This window comes from Sapajus apella, unplaced genomic scaffold (genome assembly GCF_009761245.1).
Source record: "Sapajus apella isolate SASKATOON/1434 unplaced genomic scaffold, GSC_monkey_1.0 scaffold77, whole genome shotgun sequence".
Classification (NCBI taxonomy): domain Eukaryota; kingdom Metazoa; phylum Chordata; class Mammalia; order Primates; family Cebidae; genus Sapajus; species Sapajus apella.
The window spans coordinates 5658070-5670300 of record NW_022437017.1 but is presented as its reverse complement, the minus strand read 5'-3'; the positions used below and the strand labels follow the sequence as shown (position 1 = coordinate 5670300).

Here is a 12231-nt window from a genome sequence, read left to right as displayed (position 1 = left end):
CAGGGAGAGGGTGGAATCATGGTGGAGACTGGGCAAGGAAGGGCTGGTGACTGGACCACAGATGGGAGCTGTGGAGGGCGGGAACCATCAGTCCCAGGGGCCCCTGCCCTGCGTCCCCAGGGAAGCAGACCCCACTTCTGTCCACTCTGGCTCTTACACTGTCCCACCCTGGGCTCAGCCCGCCAAAACCAAGACCCCTCCCACAAGCCAGACTTGGCCAAAGCAATTTCCCGGCCCCAGAGCACGGCCCCTGGAGCACCGGGAGCACCTGCTCTGACCTCTGATGCCAGAGCAGACGTCAAAGGGCGAGCCATGACCTGTGGTCAAGGTCAAGCCCTGATGAGCCATCAGGAGCCAGAAGCCCAGGCCTCGGTGCTCTGGGCACCGGCAGGCCGACCCTGTGCCCCCCGGGGGCCAGCACACGGGTCAGGAAACACTTCCGAAGTCCTTTATTGGGCTGGCAAGGCCAGGAGCTGCCCTCGGAGTGGGGTCCCAGGCTGGAGTCTCCAGGTCGGTGGCAGCCCTGTCCGTTCTGGCGGGGGTGGGCGGCCCACTGGCTCACTACTTGGCGCGCGCCTTCACGTATTCCCAGCCCTCCTTGGAATACTCGCAGGCCTTAGAGGGGGCCACTGACAGAGCTGACATCACCGTGATGATGCCTGTGGGGAAGGGACGGCCACTGGTGACACTCCCCTCCCAGCCTCACCCAGCCTCCAACCCCTGGGAAACGCTAAACTCTAGGGTTTTTGGTTTTTTTAGAGACAGGGTCTCCCTCTGTCGCCCAGGCTGGGGTATGGTGGTGTGATCGTAGCTCACTGAAGCCTTGAACTCTAGTGCTCAAGCAATCCTCCTGCGTAAGCCTCCCAAGTAGCTGGTACTGCAGGCACATGCCACCATGCCTGGCTAATTAAAAAAGATTTTTGGGCCAGGCATAGTAGCTCACACCTGTAATCCAAGCATTTTGGAGGCCAAGGTGGGTGGATCACCTGAGGTCGGGAGTTCAAGACCAGCCTGACCAACATGCTGAAACCCTGTCTCTATTTAAAAAAAAAAAAAAAATACAAAAATTAGCCAGGCATGGTGGCGGGCGCCTGTACCCCAGCCACTTGGGAGGCTGAGGCAGAAGAATTGCTTGAACCCAGGAGGTGGAGGTTTGCAGTCAGCCAAGATCTCAACACTGCACTCCAGCCTGGGCAACAACAGCAAAACTCTGTTTCAAGGAAAAAAAAAAGGGTCAGGCACAGTCGCTCACGCCTGTAATCCCAGCACTTTGGGAGGCTGAGGCAAGCGGATCATGAGGTCAGGAGTTCAAGACCATCCTGACCAACATGGAGAAACCCTGTCTCTACTAAAAATACAAAATTAGCCAGGCATGGTGGCTCATGCCTGTAATCCCAGCTACTTGGGAGGCTGAGGCAGGAGAATCACTTGAACCTGGGAAGTAGAGGTTGCGGTGAACAGAGATCACATCATTGCACTCCAGCCTGGGCAACGAGCAAAACTTAATCTCAAAAAAGATAAAAAAAAAAGCAGATTTTCTTTTTGAAGAGATAGGGTCTCATAATGTTGCCCAGGTTGTTCTCAAAGTCCTGGCTTCAAGCAGCCCTTCCGCCTCAGACCCCAAAAGTGCTGTAAGTATGAGCCACCACACCTAACAAGCAAGTCTTTTTTAGAAGAACATCTTCCAGCAGAAACTGAGGCAGCAGAGGGGCAGCGCCTCGCCTTGTCCAAGCTCATAGGACAAGTTCGGATGTGGGCCCAGGCCTCCCACCTCCCATTCTAACAGGCGGTCCACAGTCCAGTCCTCAAAGGCTCCACCCTCGACCCCTTCCCTAGAATCTCCCCACTCCTTTCCCTTTTATTCATTTATTTGAGACAGAGTCTTGCTCTGTTGCTCAGGCTGGAGTGCAGTGGCGCAATCTTGGCTCCACTACAGGCAGCCACCACCACGCCCAGCTAATATTTGTATTTTTAGTAGAGACAGAGTTTCACTGTGTTGCCCAGGCTGGTCTCAAACTCCTGACTTCAGATGATCCGCCTACCTCAGGCTCCCAAAATGCTGGGATTACAGGCATAAGCCACCAGGCCTAGCCTCCTTTCCCTTTTAGATCCCTAAGAGACACGTGTGGGGCAGGCAGGGGGATGGATAGAAAAAGAGGCCAGGACATGGGGAGAGGGGCTATACTGGGGTGTCTGCAGCAACCCCCACAAGCAAAGAAACCAGGTGCCTACCTGCATTCCAGGAGTCACGGATGGGAAAGTGAATCTTTGGAGGAGCTGGGAGCTGGGAAGAGAGATGGGCAGAAAGAACTGGTGAAAAGACCCAGCAGCCCGGCCCCAGAGACACAGGAAGGAGATCATGCAGGGCTGGAGGCACCCCCAGAGCCGGTCACTTGCCAAGCCCTGGCCTCGCTCCCAGTCTGGAGTACCTGGGGTATCTGCAGGCCTGTCTGCTGACACACGTACTGGCTGAACTGGTACATGGCCGGGGGAACCACCTCCCTAGCCTTCTTTAGGGCTGCCTGGCTCTTGTCGCTGGGCCCCAGCAGCTCCTGGTCATACACCAGGTAGACGGCGCCCCCAGCCACACTTCCCTTGATGAGGAACCTGCGGGTAGGGACGTGAGGAGCAGAAGGTTAGCGGACACTGACCGCCACCCTTAGAAGCCTAGGCCCACGGGGCGAGTCAGACCCTCCCCGGGGCTCACCGGCCACAGGGTGACACTCTGTAGTGTAGCACCGTCGACCCAGACCCCTATCATACACAGCACTCGATTCACAATGTGCAAGGCAGGGCAGCTGGATGCCACTTTAATCGGTAAACTGAAACCCAGAGCGGGAGAGTGGGTCCCATAGTGAGCAGGGGCAGTGAAAAAGATCCTTGACTTTCCAGAGCCTTCCAGCCCTGGAGAAACCAAGTGTCCCTGGACGCCTCCTGCCTGCGGTCACTCGCTCCGAGCACGCATTCACCTCCCATCCACGCCAGCGGCAGGATTCGCCGGGCATTGTCACTTCACAGAGAAGACAACTGAGGCTCGGAGGCGGAGGCAGACACCGTGAGCGGAACGGGAAGGGCTCGCTGGGAGGCAAGAGGGAAGGGATTGGCGACCTCGGGAAGCCCCACCCCGCTGGAGCCTCAGTTTCCCTATCTGGCCCATAGGCTGGGGAGGAAAGGGAGGTAACTCTACAGGAAGCGACGAGCAGATCGCAAGCAGGCTGGAGACAGGGGTGCCCACAAAAAGGGACTTTTTCGGGGACTCGGGTCCCATCCGGGGGCCCCACGCACCTCATCAGCGACCACACCCGGGCCACCATAGTCGCTCTGCTTCACGCGCAAGGACACTCGACTCGCCCGCCGCTTCCGGTCGCGACGCCGCAGAGACCTCTGGGAGGCGTAGTCTTTCTTGTGCGACGCAGAGTCCCCTGGGAGTGGTAGTCTCTTAGGGCGCTGAGACTCCAGAGAAGGGCTACGGTCCCGCCGCAAAGGGCCGCTGGGAAATGGACGCTTCAGCGCCCGGGCCGCTGCAAGGCTGCCTGGGAAATGTAGTTAGCACCGCGCTGTTTGCGCCTGGCCGCGGAGCCTCCTGGAAAATGTAGTCCGGCCCGGCCTAACCCGGCCCTACCAGCGTGAGGGTAACGAGGCGTCGGGTGCCTGGACTGAAGCCTGAAGGTGACCGGAGAAGTCGGAGCCCGAGAGATCCGCCCGCGCCCGCGCGGGGGACTAAGAACCGGGACCTAGAAAGAGTGCCCATAAAAGGTGGTTGTCACGGCAACGCGAGGGCGGGATTGTTCGACAGCGGCGGTCCCGTCATGTGATGGATTCGGGGGCGGGGATTCCGCCCAGGGGGCGGGGCCGCGACTGGGAGGTGGAGACCAGGCGGGGACTGTTGCCCGGCGACGCTCCGGCGCTGGGTCCCCGCGGCCCGGCCCCTCCCCGGGAGGAGGTGGGCTTGGAGTCAGGTGACCCGGGCCCTACGGGAGGGGGCGCGGTTAGGGACCCGGCAGCAGGCGGCCGGGAAGAGAGCATCGTGGGACGTTCGCGTGGTTCCCAGGCTGGGACCCCAACCCCGCTGGACAGTGGGGGAAACTGAGGCCTGAGTGGGTAAGTACGCAGTTTAGGGCTGCGCAGCAGGTCACACGCCCCCTTTGTTCAGAGGGGAAGCTAAGGCCCGCCGAGGTCTAGAAGAGGCCGGTGGGTTCTGCAGGGATTTGTCCCTCCCCGCCGCCCGCCGCCCCGATTCCTCCTGCATCTCGGCCAGGCTGCTTCAACCGTTCATCTGCCCATCCATCCGTCCATACGTCCATCCTTCCATCTATCCATCTGTCCCCTCACCCATCCATCTATCCATCTGGCCATCCACCCACCCATCCATCTATGCATCCACACTTCCGTTCATCGGTCTCCCCATCCGTCCACGCATCCGTTCATCCATCTGCTCCCTCATCCATTCATCCATCTGCTCCCCTCATCCAGCCGTCTATCCATCTGACCACCCACCCACCCATCCTTCCATCTATCCATCCACGCTTCCATTCATCATCTGTCTCCCCATCCATCCACGCATCCGTTCATCCAACTGTCTGCACATCCATCCACCCATCAATCCATCCATCTGCTCCCCCATCCATCCACCCATCCTTCCATCGACCCATCCATTCATCCATCTGTTTCCCAAATTCATTATACATCCATCCCCTCATCCATTTTTCCACCCATGCACCGTCCCTCCTTCTATCTGCCCATCCACTCATCCGTCCATCCGTCTGTCCATCCAGCCTCACTTCCCCCTGCCGGGCTGCTGCAGTCAGTGTGGAGCTGGGGGTGGAAAGAGGGATGAGCAGAGGGACTTCATGGACTGTCCCTGGAAGGGGAAAAGGTGGAAGCTCGTTTCTTGCTGTGGGCATGACTGTGTGTCTGGCGAAGCTGAGGAGTTCATGCCTTTGAGAAGTGAATGATTCATAGATGGAAAGGAGGATAGACAGGTAGTCAGGGGCCATACCTGCAGGGCCTCATGGGCTGCAGAGGAGCCTGGTTTCCATCAGTTGCAGTGGAGACCCCTGAGAGGGTTTGGAGCAGGAAGGCTGTGGCTATGTCACTTTTGATACAGGTGCCTTTGGCTACACGGACAGGAGAGGCAGGGAGAGAGTGAGTGTGGAGATGTGGAAGCCAGTGTGGTAGAGGAGACCAAATGGGAGGTGGGAGGGAGGCCAGGGGAAAGAAGATGGGGATGGTCAGGCCGGGGGAAGGGTCTAGGAGGGAGGTGACAATGTGGGAGCCCTGCAGAGAGTTAGGAAGGGACAGTTGGGGAGAGATTGCAGAGGGAGAACTGATAAGATCTGAAAACATGAGGTCATGGGGTGAAAGGATGGAAGGGCGTGAGGACAATGCCTGGGTCTCCCATTCAGGGACAGGGGACAGTGGGGCCCTTTCCATCACGGTGAGCTGGGAAGAGAAGCAGGTATGGGGCTACATGCTGAGCCTGGCTTGGATCCTGCTGGCTCCAAGGGGCCTGGAGGTGGTCAGGTGGATAGCAGAGGCAGAGAACCTAGGGCTGGACATGGAGATGGAAGATTTAGGGACTCTTCAATGAGAGAGCCCGTCTCAAAAAAAAAAAAAGAAAAAGAAAAGAAAATGAGGCCCTCTCTCGGAGGAGGTCACTTTTTTTTTTTTTTTGAGATGGAGTTTTGCTCTTGTTGCCCAGGCTGGAGTGCAGTGGCATGACCTTGGCTCACTGTAACATCTTCCTCCCAGGTTCAAGAGATTCTCCTGCCTCAGCCTCCTGAGTAGCTGGGATTACAGGCAACTGCCACCAATCCCGGCTAAGTTTTTATATTTTAAGTAGAGACGGGGTGTCTCAAACTCCTGACCTCAGGTGATCCACCGCCTTGGCCTCCCAAAGTGCTGAGATTACAGGCCTGAGCCACCACACCCAGCCTTTTTTCTTTTTTTTTTTTTTTTTATTTTTGAGACTGAGTCTTAACAAAAAAAAAAAAAGAGAGAGACGGAGCCTTGCTCTGTCTTGAGGCTGGAGCACAGTGGTGAAATCTCAGCTCACTGCAACCTTGGCCTCCCTGGTTCAAGCAATTCTTCCGCCTCAGCCTCCCTAGTCGCTGGGACTATAGGCACCCACCACCATGCCCGGCTATTTTTTGTATTTTTAGAAGAGATGGGGGTTCACCATGTTGGCTAGAATGGTCTTGATCTCTGTTTTTTTTTTTTTTTTTTTTTTTTTTTTTTGAGACGGAGTTTCGCTCTTGTTGCCCAGGCTGGAGTGCAATGGCGCGATCTCGGCTCACCGCAACCTCCGTCTCCTGGGTTCAGGCAATTCTCCCGCCTCAGCCTCCTGAGTAGCTGGGATTACAGGCATGCGCCACCATGCCCAGCTAATTTTTTGTATTTTTAGTAGAGACGGGGTTTCACCATGTTGACCAGGATGGTCTTGATCTCTTGACCTCGTGATCCACCCGCCTCGGCCTCCCAAAGTGCTGGGATTACAGGCTTGAGCCACCGCGCCCGGCCTTTTTGTTTTGTTTTGTTTTGTTTTTGAGATGTCTAGCTCTGTTGTCCAGGCTGGAGTGCAGTGGCATGATCTCGGCTCATTGCAACCTCCACCTCTAGGGTTCAAACGATCCTCCTGCCTCAGCCTCCTGAGTAGCTGGGATTTCAGACGCCTGTCATCACACCCAGCTAATTTTTTTTTTTTTTTTAGTAGAAGTGAGCTTTCACCATCTTGGCCAGGCTGGTCTTGAACTCCTGATCATGTGATCCACCCGCCTTGGCCTCCCAAAGTGCTGGGATTACAGGCATAAGCCACCCGCACCCGGCCTAATTTTTTTTTTTTTTTTTTTTTTGAGATGGAGTCTTGCTTTGTTGCCCAGGCTGGAGTGTAGTGGTGCAATCTTGGCTCACTGCAACCTCCGCCTCCCGAGGTCAAGTGATTCTCCCGCCTCAGCCCCGTGAGTAGCTGCGGTTACAGGCACCTGCTACCATGACCAGTTAATTTTTGTATTTTTAGTAGAAATGGGGTTTCACCATGTTGACCAGGCTGGTCTCGAACTCCTGATCTCAAGAGATCCGCCTGCCTGAGCCTCCCAAAGTGCTGGTATTCCACGTGTGAGGCATCTCGCCCAGCTGAAGGAGGTCACTTTTGCACTGAGACTTGAAAGAAGTGAGAGAGCAAACCATTGGGTTATATCCGGGAACAGCATTCTAGGCAGTAGGAACAGCCCTTGCCTTCGCAGGATGGTGACTGGCTGGTTTTGAGGAATAGGGATTGACTATTTTAGTGGAGCAGAGTGAGCATGGAGGATAGGTCTATGCAGAACGTTTGTGGCCACCAAAGAGTCTGGTTTTTTTGGGTGTGTGTTTTGTGTGTGTTTGTTTTTTTTTTTTTTTTTTTTTTTTTTCCTGAGACAGAGTCTTTCTCTGTCACTAGGGGCTGGAGTGCAGTGATGCGATCTCGGCTCACTGCAACCTCTGCCTCCTAGGTTCACGTGATTCTCCTGTCTCAGCCTCCCCAGTAGCTGGGATTACAGGCACGCGCCACCATGCCCAGCTAATGTTTTGCATTTTTAGTAGAGACGGGGTTTCACCATGTTGACCAGGATGGTCTCGATCTCTTGACCTCGTGATCCACCCGCCTCGGCCTCCCAAAGTGCTGGGATTACAGGCTTGAGCCACCGCGCCCGGCCCAGCTGATTTTTTGTAGAGACAGGGTTTCACCACGTTGGCCAGGATGGTCTTGATCTCTTGACTTCATGATCTGCCCACCTCGGCCTCCCAAATGTTAGGATCGCAGGCATGTCCCGCCGCGCCCGGCCAGGAGTCTGGATTTTATTCTAACTGGGACAGGAAGGATTGCGGTCCAGGGGAGGCAAGGCGTAGGGAAAACGAAGGCTGAGAAGGCAGGACAGTGAGGGTGCAGGTGTGACAGTTCATGGAGCCAGCATGGTGGCCTGGACGGGTGGTGGCTCTGGAGTGGAGAGGAGGGGATGGATCCAAGGTGGTGGCATCACCAAACGCCCATCAAACGGGGGTGGCTGTGGGCCTGGCCTCTGCCGGCCACCTCTGTCCCCTGTCCTCTGCAGGCCCACGGAGGACCATGAAGGTGCTTCTCCTCACAGGGCTGGGGGCCCTGTTCTTCGCCTATTATTGGGATGACAACTTTGACCCAGGTGAGTCCCTGGGGTTTATGGAGGGAGAAACCGGGCCGGCTGTCCTGTCCTCTGCCCAGAGTGACCACCCGGACTCTGGCCAGCCAGTCTCCAGGGAGCCCGAGTGCTGCTGACAGGGGCCAACGCTGGTGTCGGTGAGGAGCTGGCCTATCACTACGCGCGCCTGGGCTCCCACCTGGTGCTCACTGCCCACACCGAGGCCTTCCTGCAGAAGGTGAGCCACCCCATGTCTCGACGAATGCTGGAGGTTTGTGTGGGGACAGGGAAGAGAGCCTGGCTTCCTGTGTGACCCTGGGCAAGTCGCCTAGCCTCTCTAGGCCTCTCGGTTTCCTCATTTTCTAAACGGGACAATGAAACCACCCTCTGTCCAGGCATGGTGGCTCATGCCTATAGTCCCAGCACTTTGGAAGGCCGAGGCAAGTGGATCGCCTGAAGTCAGGAGTTCAAGACTAGCCTGGACAACATGATGAAACCCTGTCTCTACTAAAAATACAAAAATTAGGCAGGGTGCACTGGCTGACGCCCATAATCCTAGCACTTTGGGAGGCCGAGGTGGGCAGATCACGTGTGGTCAGGAGTTGTCAACCAGCCTGGCCAACATGGTAAAACCCTACCTCTACTGAAAATACAAAAGAAAAAAAAAAAGCTGGGCATGGTGGCACGCACCTGTAACCCCAGCTACTTGGGAGGCTGAGGCAGAAGAACTGATTGAACCCAGGAGGCAGAGGTTGCAGTGAGCCGAGATTGCACCACTGCACTCCAGCCTGGGTGACACAGCAAGACTCCATCTCAAAAACAAACAAAAAAATTACCCGGTCATGGTGGCTCATGCCTGTAATCCCAGCTACTTGGGAGGCTGAGGTAGGAGAATCACTTGAACCCGGGAGGTGGAGGTTGCAGTGAGCTGAGATCGCGCCACTGCACTCCAGCCTGGGCAACAAAGTGACATTCTGTCTTAAACAAACCAACAAACTCCCACCTTTTCATGGGTTAGGATGCTGCACCAATGCAGTGAGATGGTTGACTAGAAAGCGGTGCATTCCTCAGCAAGTGAGAGTATTGCGTGTCCGAGCCTGTATTGAGAGTCGGGATTCTCAAACTCCAAAGGGAATATGGGCACTTCTGGGCATCCAGCAGCCCATTCCTACTTCAGGGCAGGGTATGGCTCTTGGACACAAACCTTTCGAATTTTCAAGAGAAGCTAGAAATCTGGAAATTGTAGGTGAAATGTCCTGTTTTAGATTTTGGTGATTGATGAATCGGCCAACATTCTGGCCCGCGGGCCTCCACTTTGAGCCTCCCCACCTCCCACAGTAGTAAATCTTTGGGAAAGATGTTGAATGGGGCCAGAGGCTCAGAGTAGGGGAGGGGTTTTCAGGCGGCGGCCTCCCTATGGCCGGCAGGTGGGGGGGCAGCTGGAGAGGAGAGGCCCACGGGCAGCTCTGGCCCCCCCCAGGTGGTAGGGAACTGCCGGAAGCTGGGCGCCCCCAAGGTCTTCTACATCGCAGCGGACATGGCCTCCCCTGAGGCGCCCGACAGCGTGGTGCAGTTTGCGCTGGACAAGCTGGGTGAGGGGCTAGGCCTGGAGTCTGCAGTCCGGGACCGTGGCCTGGGCCTTAGGGACAGGATTAGAATTGGGGTGTGGGTGTGGCTACAGTAACAGGTGTCTCAGGGTGGAGACGTATCCCGGGACTGGGGACGAGGTGGGGGGAGGGCGGAGCCTCATTGCATCGTCGGGGAAGAGCTCCAAACGGAGCCTCATTGAATGGGGACGAAACTTGGCTAGATTCAGAGAATAAGGCTCAGGGCTGGGTGTCTTTGATCGTAGGGGGCATTCCCTGGGGCGGAGCTCACTGTGTCCGCGCTGTGGGCGGAGCTAAGATCGGGGGTGGGGTTTGGTTGTGCCCCAGGGGAGGGGCCTCCGGGGCTGACCGGTGTTTCTGGGCCAGGCGGGCTGGATTACCTCGTGCTGAACCACATCGGCGGCGCCCCGGCCGGCACGCGGGCCCGCAGCGCCCAGGCAACGCGCTGGCTCATGCAGGTGCTCCGCCCCTCCGCGGCCCGGGCCCAGCCCTCGATCTCAGAGACCGGTGCTCCACCGCCCTCTCTTCAAGCTCCGCTCCCTTCACGACCGGGCCTCTGCCTCCTCCCGGGCTGGCCCTCAGCCCTTCCCGCCCCGGCCACTACCCTCCCAGACCAAGGCCCCGTCCTGCCCTCCGGGATTCTAGGTCCGTCCTGGCATTGACCCCGCCGTCGGACCATGCCCTCCGGGTTTCTAGCCGGGTCCTTGGACCCCGCCCCGGCCTTGGCCCCGCCCGGCCTTGACCACGCCCCCAGTTAATGGCCCCCGCCCTCCGAATTTCTAGGCCCGCCCGGCCTTGACCACGCCCCCTGTTGATGGCCCCGCCTTCCGGGTTTCTGGCCCCGTCCTAGGGCCCCGCCCCGGCTTTTGGCCCCGCCCTGCCCCCGGGCTCCCCCTGCGTCGGTGACTCGCGAGTGCCGCCTGCAGGTCAACTTTCTGAGCTACGTGCAACTGACGTCGCGGGCGTTGCCCAGCCTCACGGACAGCAAGGGCTCGCTGGTGGTGGTGTCGTCGCTGCTCGGTGCGTGCGCTCGGCCCCGGCTCTGCGGGACGGGGAGTGGGGAGCTCGATGCGGGTGAGCCTGGAGGGCCTGGGCAGGCTTCCCGGAGGAGAGGGAGCCGCTCAGCCGCCGCCGTCCGCACCCCCAGGCCGCGTGCCCGCGTCGTTCTCCACCCCGTACTCGGCGGCCAAGTTCGCGCTGGACGGCTTCTTCGGCTCCCTGCGGCGGGAGCTGGACGTGCAGGACGTGAACGTGGCCATCACCATGTGCGTCCTGGGCCTCCGAGATCGCGCCTCCGCCGCCGAGGCAGTCAGGTGAGGCCCGGGCGAGCCGGGGGCTGGGCTGGGGGCCACGGGCGGCTGCCCCGCCCCAGCTGCAGCCCCCACCGCGCCCTCCCGTCCCCAGGGGAGTCACGAGGGTCAAGGCGGCCCCGGGGCCCAAGGCGGCCCTGGCCGTGATCCGCGGCGGCGCCACGCGCGCGGCCGGCGTCTTCTACCCGTGGCGTTTCCACCTGCTGTGCTTGCTCCGGCGCTGGCTGCCGCGCCCGCGGGCCTGGTTCATCCGCCAGGAGCTCAACGTCACGGCCGCGGCTGCCGCCTGAGCACCGAGGGGTACCCCTCCACGTCCCGGACGGGAACGCTCCTCCCTCCAACTGTCCCTGGAGCCAGGACACTCACAATGGACACCCCTGAGAGGGTGGCCACAGCCCAAGATAAATTCATCAAGACAGAAAAGCAAAACCCGGAAAAACGACGGGCGCCTGGAACCAATCATAGCTTCGGAGGCGCAGGCGCTCTGTGTTAGGCGCCTTGTCCCGGACTTGTGTCGCCTCACCAGTTTGGACGTGATGGATGACATGACTGCTTCCATTTTACAGATGAAAAAATAGGCTCAGAGAGGTCACACCACCCTTGAGCCAGCCATGGACCCCACTCCATTACCTGCCTGCGCCTCTTCGTCGCCGATTTATTCTTTGCACTCATTCATTCCATCTGGGAGGATCCCCTCCTCCGGACACCTGCCGGCTTCCCCCAGCTGGGGGCTCTGGGACTCTTCACACCTGCAGGGATGTCTGCACTGTCCGTGTACCTGGTGGCGGGGCCTAAGAGGGAGGAGGAGGGAAAGTGTGTGTTTTGGGCTGGACCCAGTCTTCCGTTTGAGAATAAAAATGCTTCTTCCCTTGCATATCTGTTGTTCAGATTCCTTGGTAATTTCAATTTGCTGGCAGACGGCGGACAGCGAGAGCGGTGTGTGTACTAGGGGCTTGGACTCTCAATCCCATTTCACAGGTGGAGAAATGGAGGCTGAGAGGCCAGGTGCGGTGGCTAACGTTTATAATATCATCACTTTGGGAGGCCAAGGCAAGCGGATCACTTGAGGTCATGAGTTTGAGACCAGCCTGGCAAACATGGTGAAACCCTGCCTTTACGTATTTTAAAAATTTTTTTAGACGGAGTCTAGGTCCAGGCTGGAGT

General features: G+C 58.0%; 2 protein-coding genes across 10 annotated transcripts; one reads left to right on the top strand and one right to left on the bottom strand.

Annotated features, from left to right (window-relative positions):
- Window positions 1–432: 432 nt before the first annotated feature.
- Window positions 433–3727, bottom strand: MICOS13 (mitochondrial contact site and cristae organizing system subunit 13). The gene is made up of 4 exons (XM_032252147.1): window positions 3286–3727; window positions 2430–2607; window positions 2233–2284; window positions 433–659 (listed from the first exon to the last, which is right to left on the bottom strand). The coding sequence occupies exons 1-4, from the start codon at window positions 3312–3314 to the stop codon at window positions 562–564; spliced, it is 357 nt and encodes a 118-aa protein (XP_032108038.1). The 5' UTR covers window positions 3315–3727; the 3' UTR covers window positions 433–561.
- A 72-nt stretch (window positions 3728–3799) lies between these two features.
- HSD11B1L (hydroxysteroid 11-beta dehydrogenase 1 like) lies at window positions 3800–11941 on the top strand. 9 transcript variants are annotated; one of them, XM_032252142.1, is made up of 8 exons: window positions 3800–3943; window positions 8088–8174; window positions 8258–8388; window positions 9631–9742; window positions 10124–10215; window positions 10684–10777; window positions 10905–11070; window positions 11162–11941. In XM_032252142.1, exons 2-8 carry the CDS (start codon window positions 8102–8104, stop codon window positions 11355–11357), a joined length of 864 nt encoding a protein of 287 aa, XP_032108033.1. In that variant the 5' UTR covers window positions 3800–3943; window positions 8088–8101; the 3' UTR covers window positions 11358–11941. The 9 variants fall into 9 exon arrangements, with proteins under 9 accessions (XP_032108033.1, XP_032108030.1, XP_032108037.1 ...); XM_032252139.1 differs by having other exon boundaries at window positions 3800–4101; XM_032252141.1 differs by lacking the exon at window positions 3800–3943 and adding an exon at window positions 7029–7168.
- The last annotated feature ends 290 nt before the right edge of the window (window positions 11942–12231 follow it).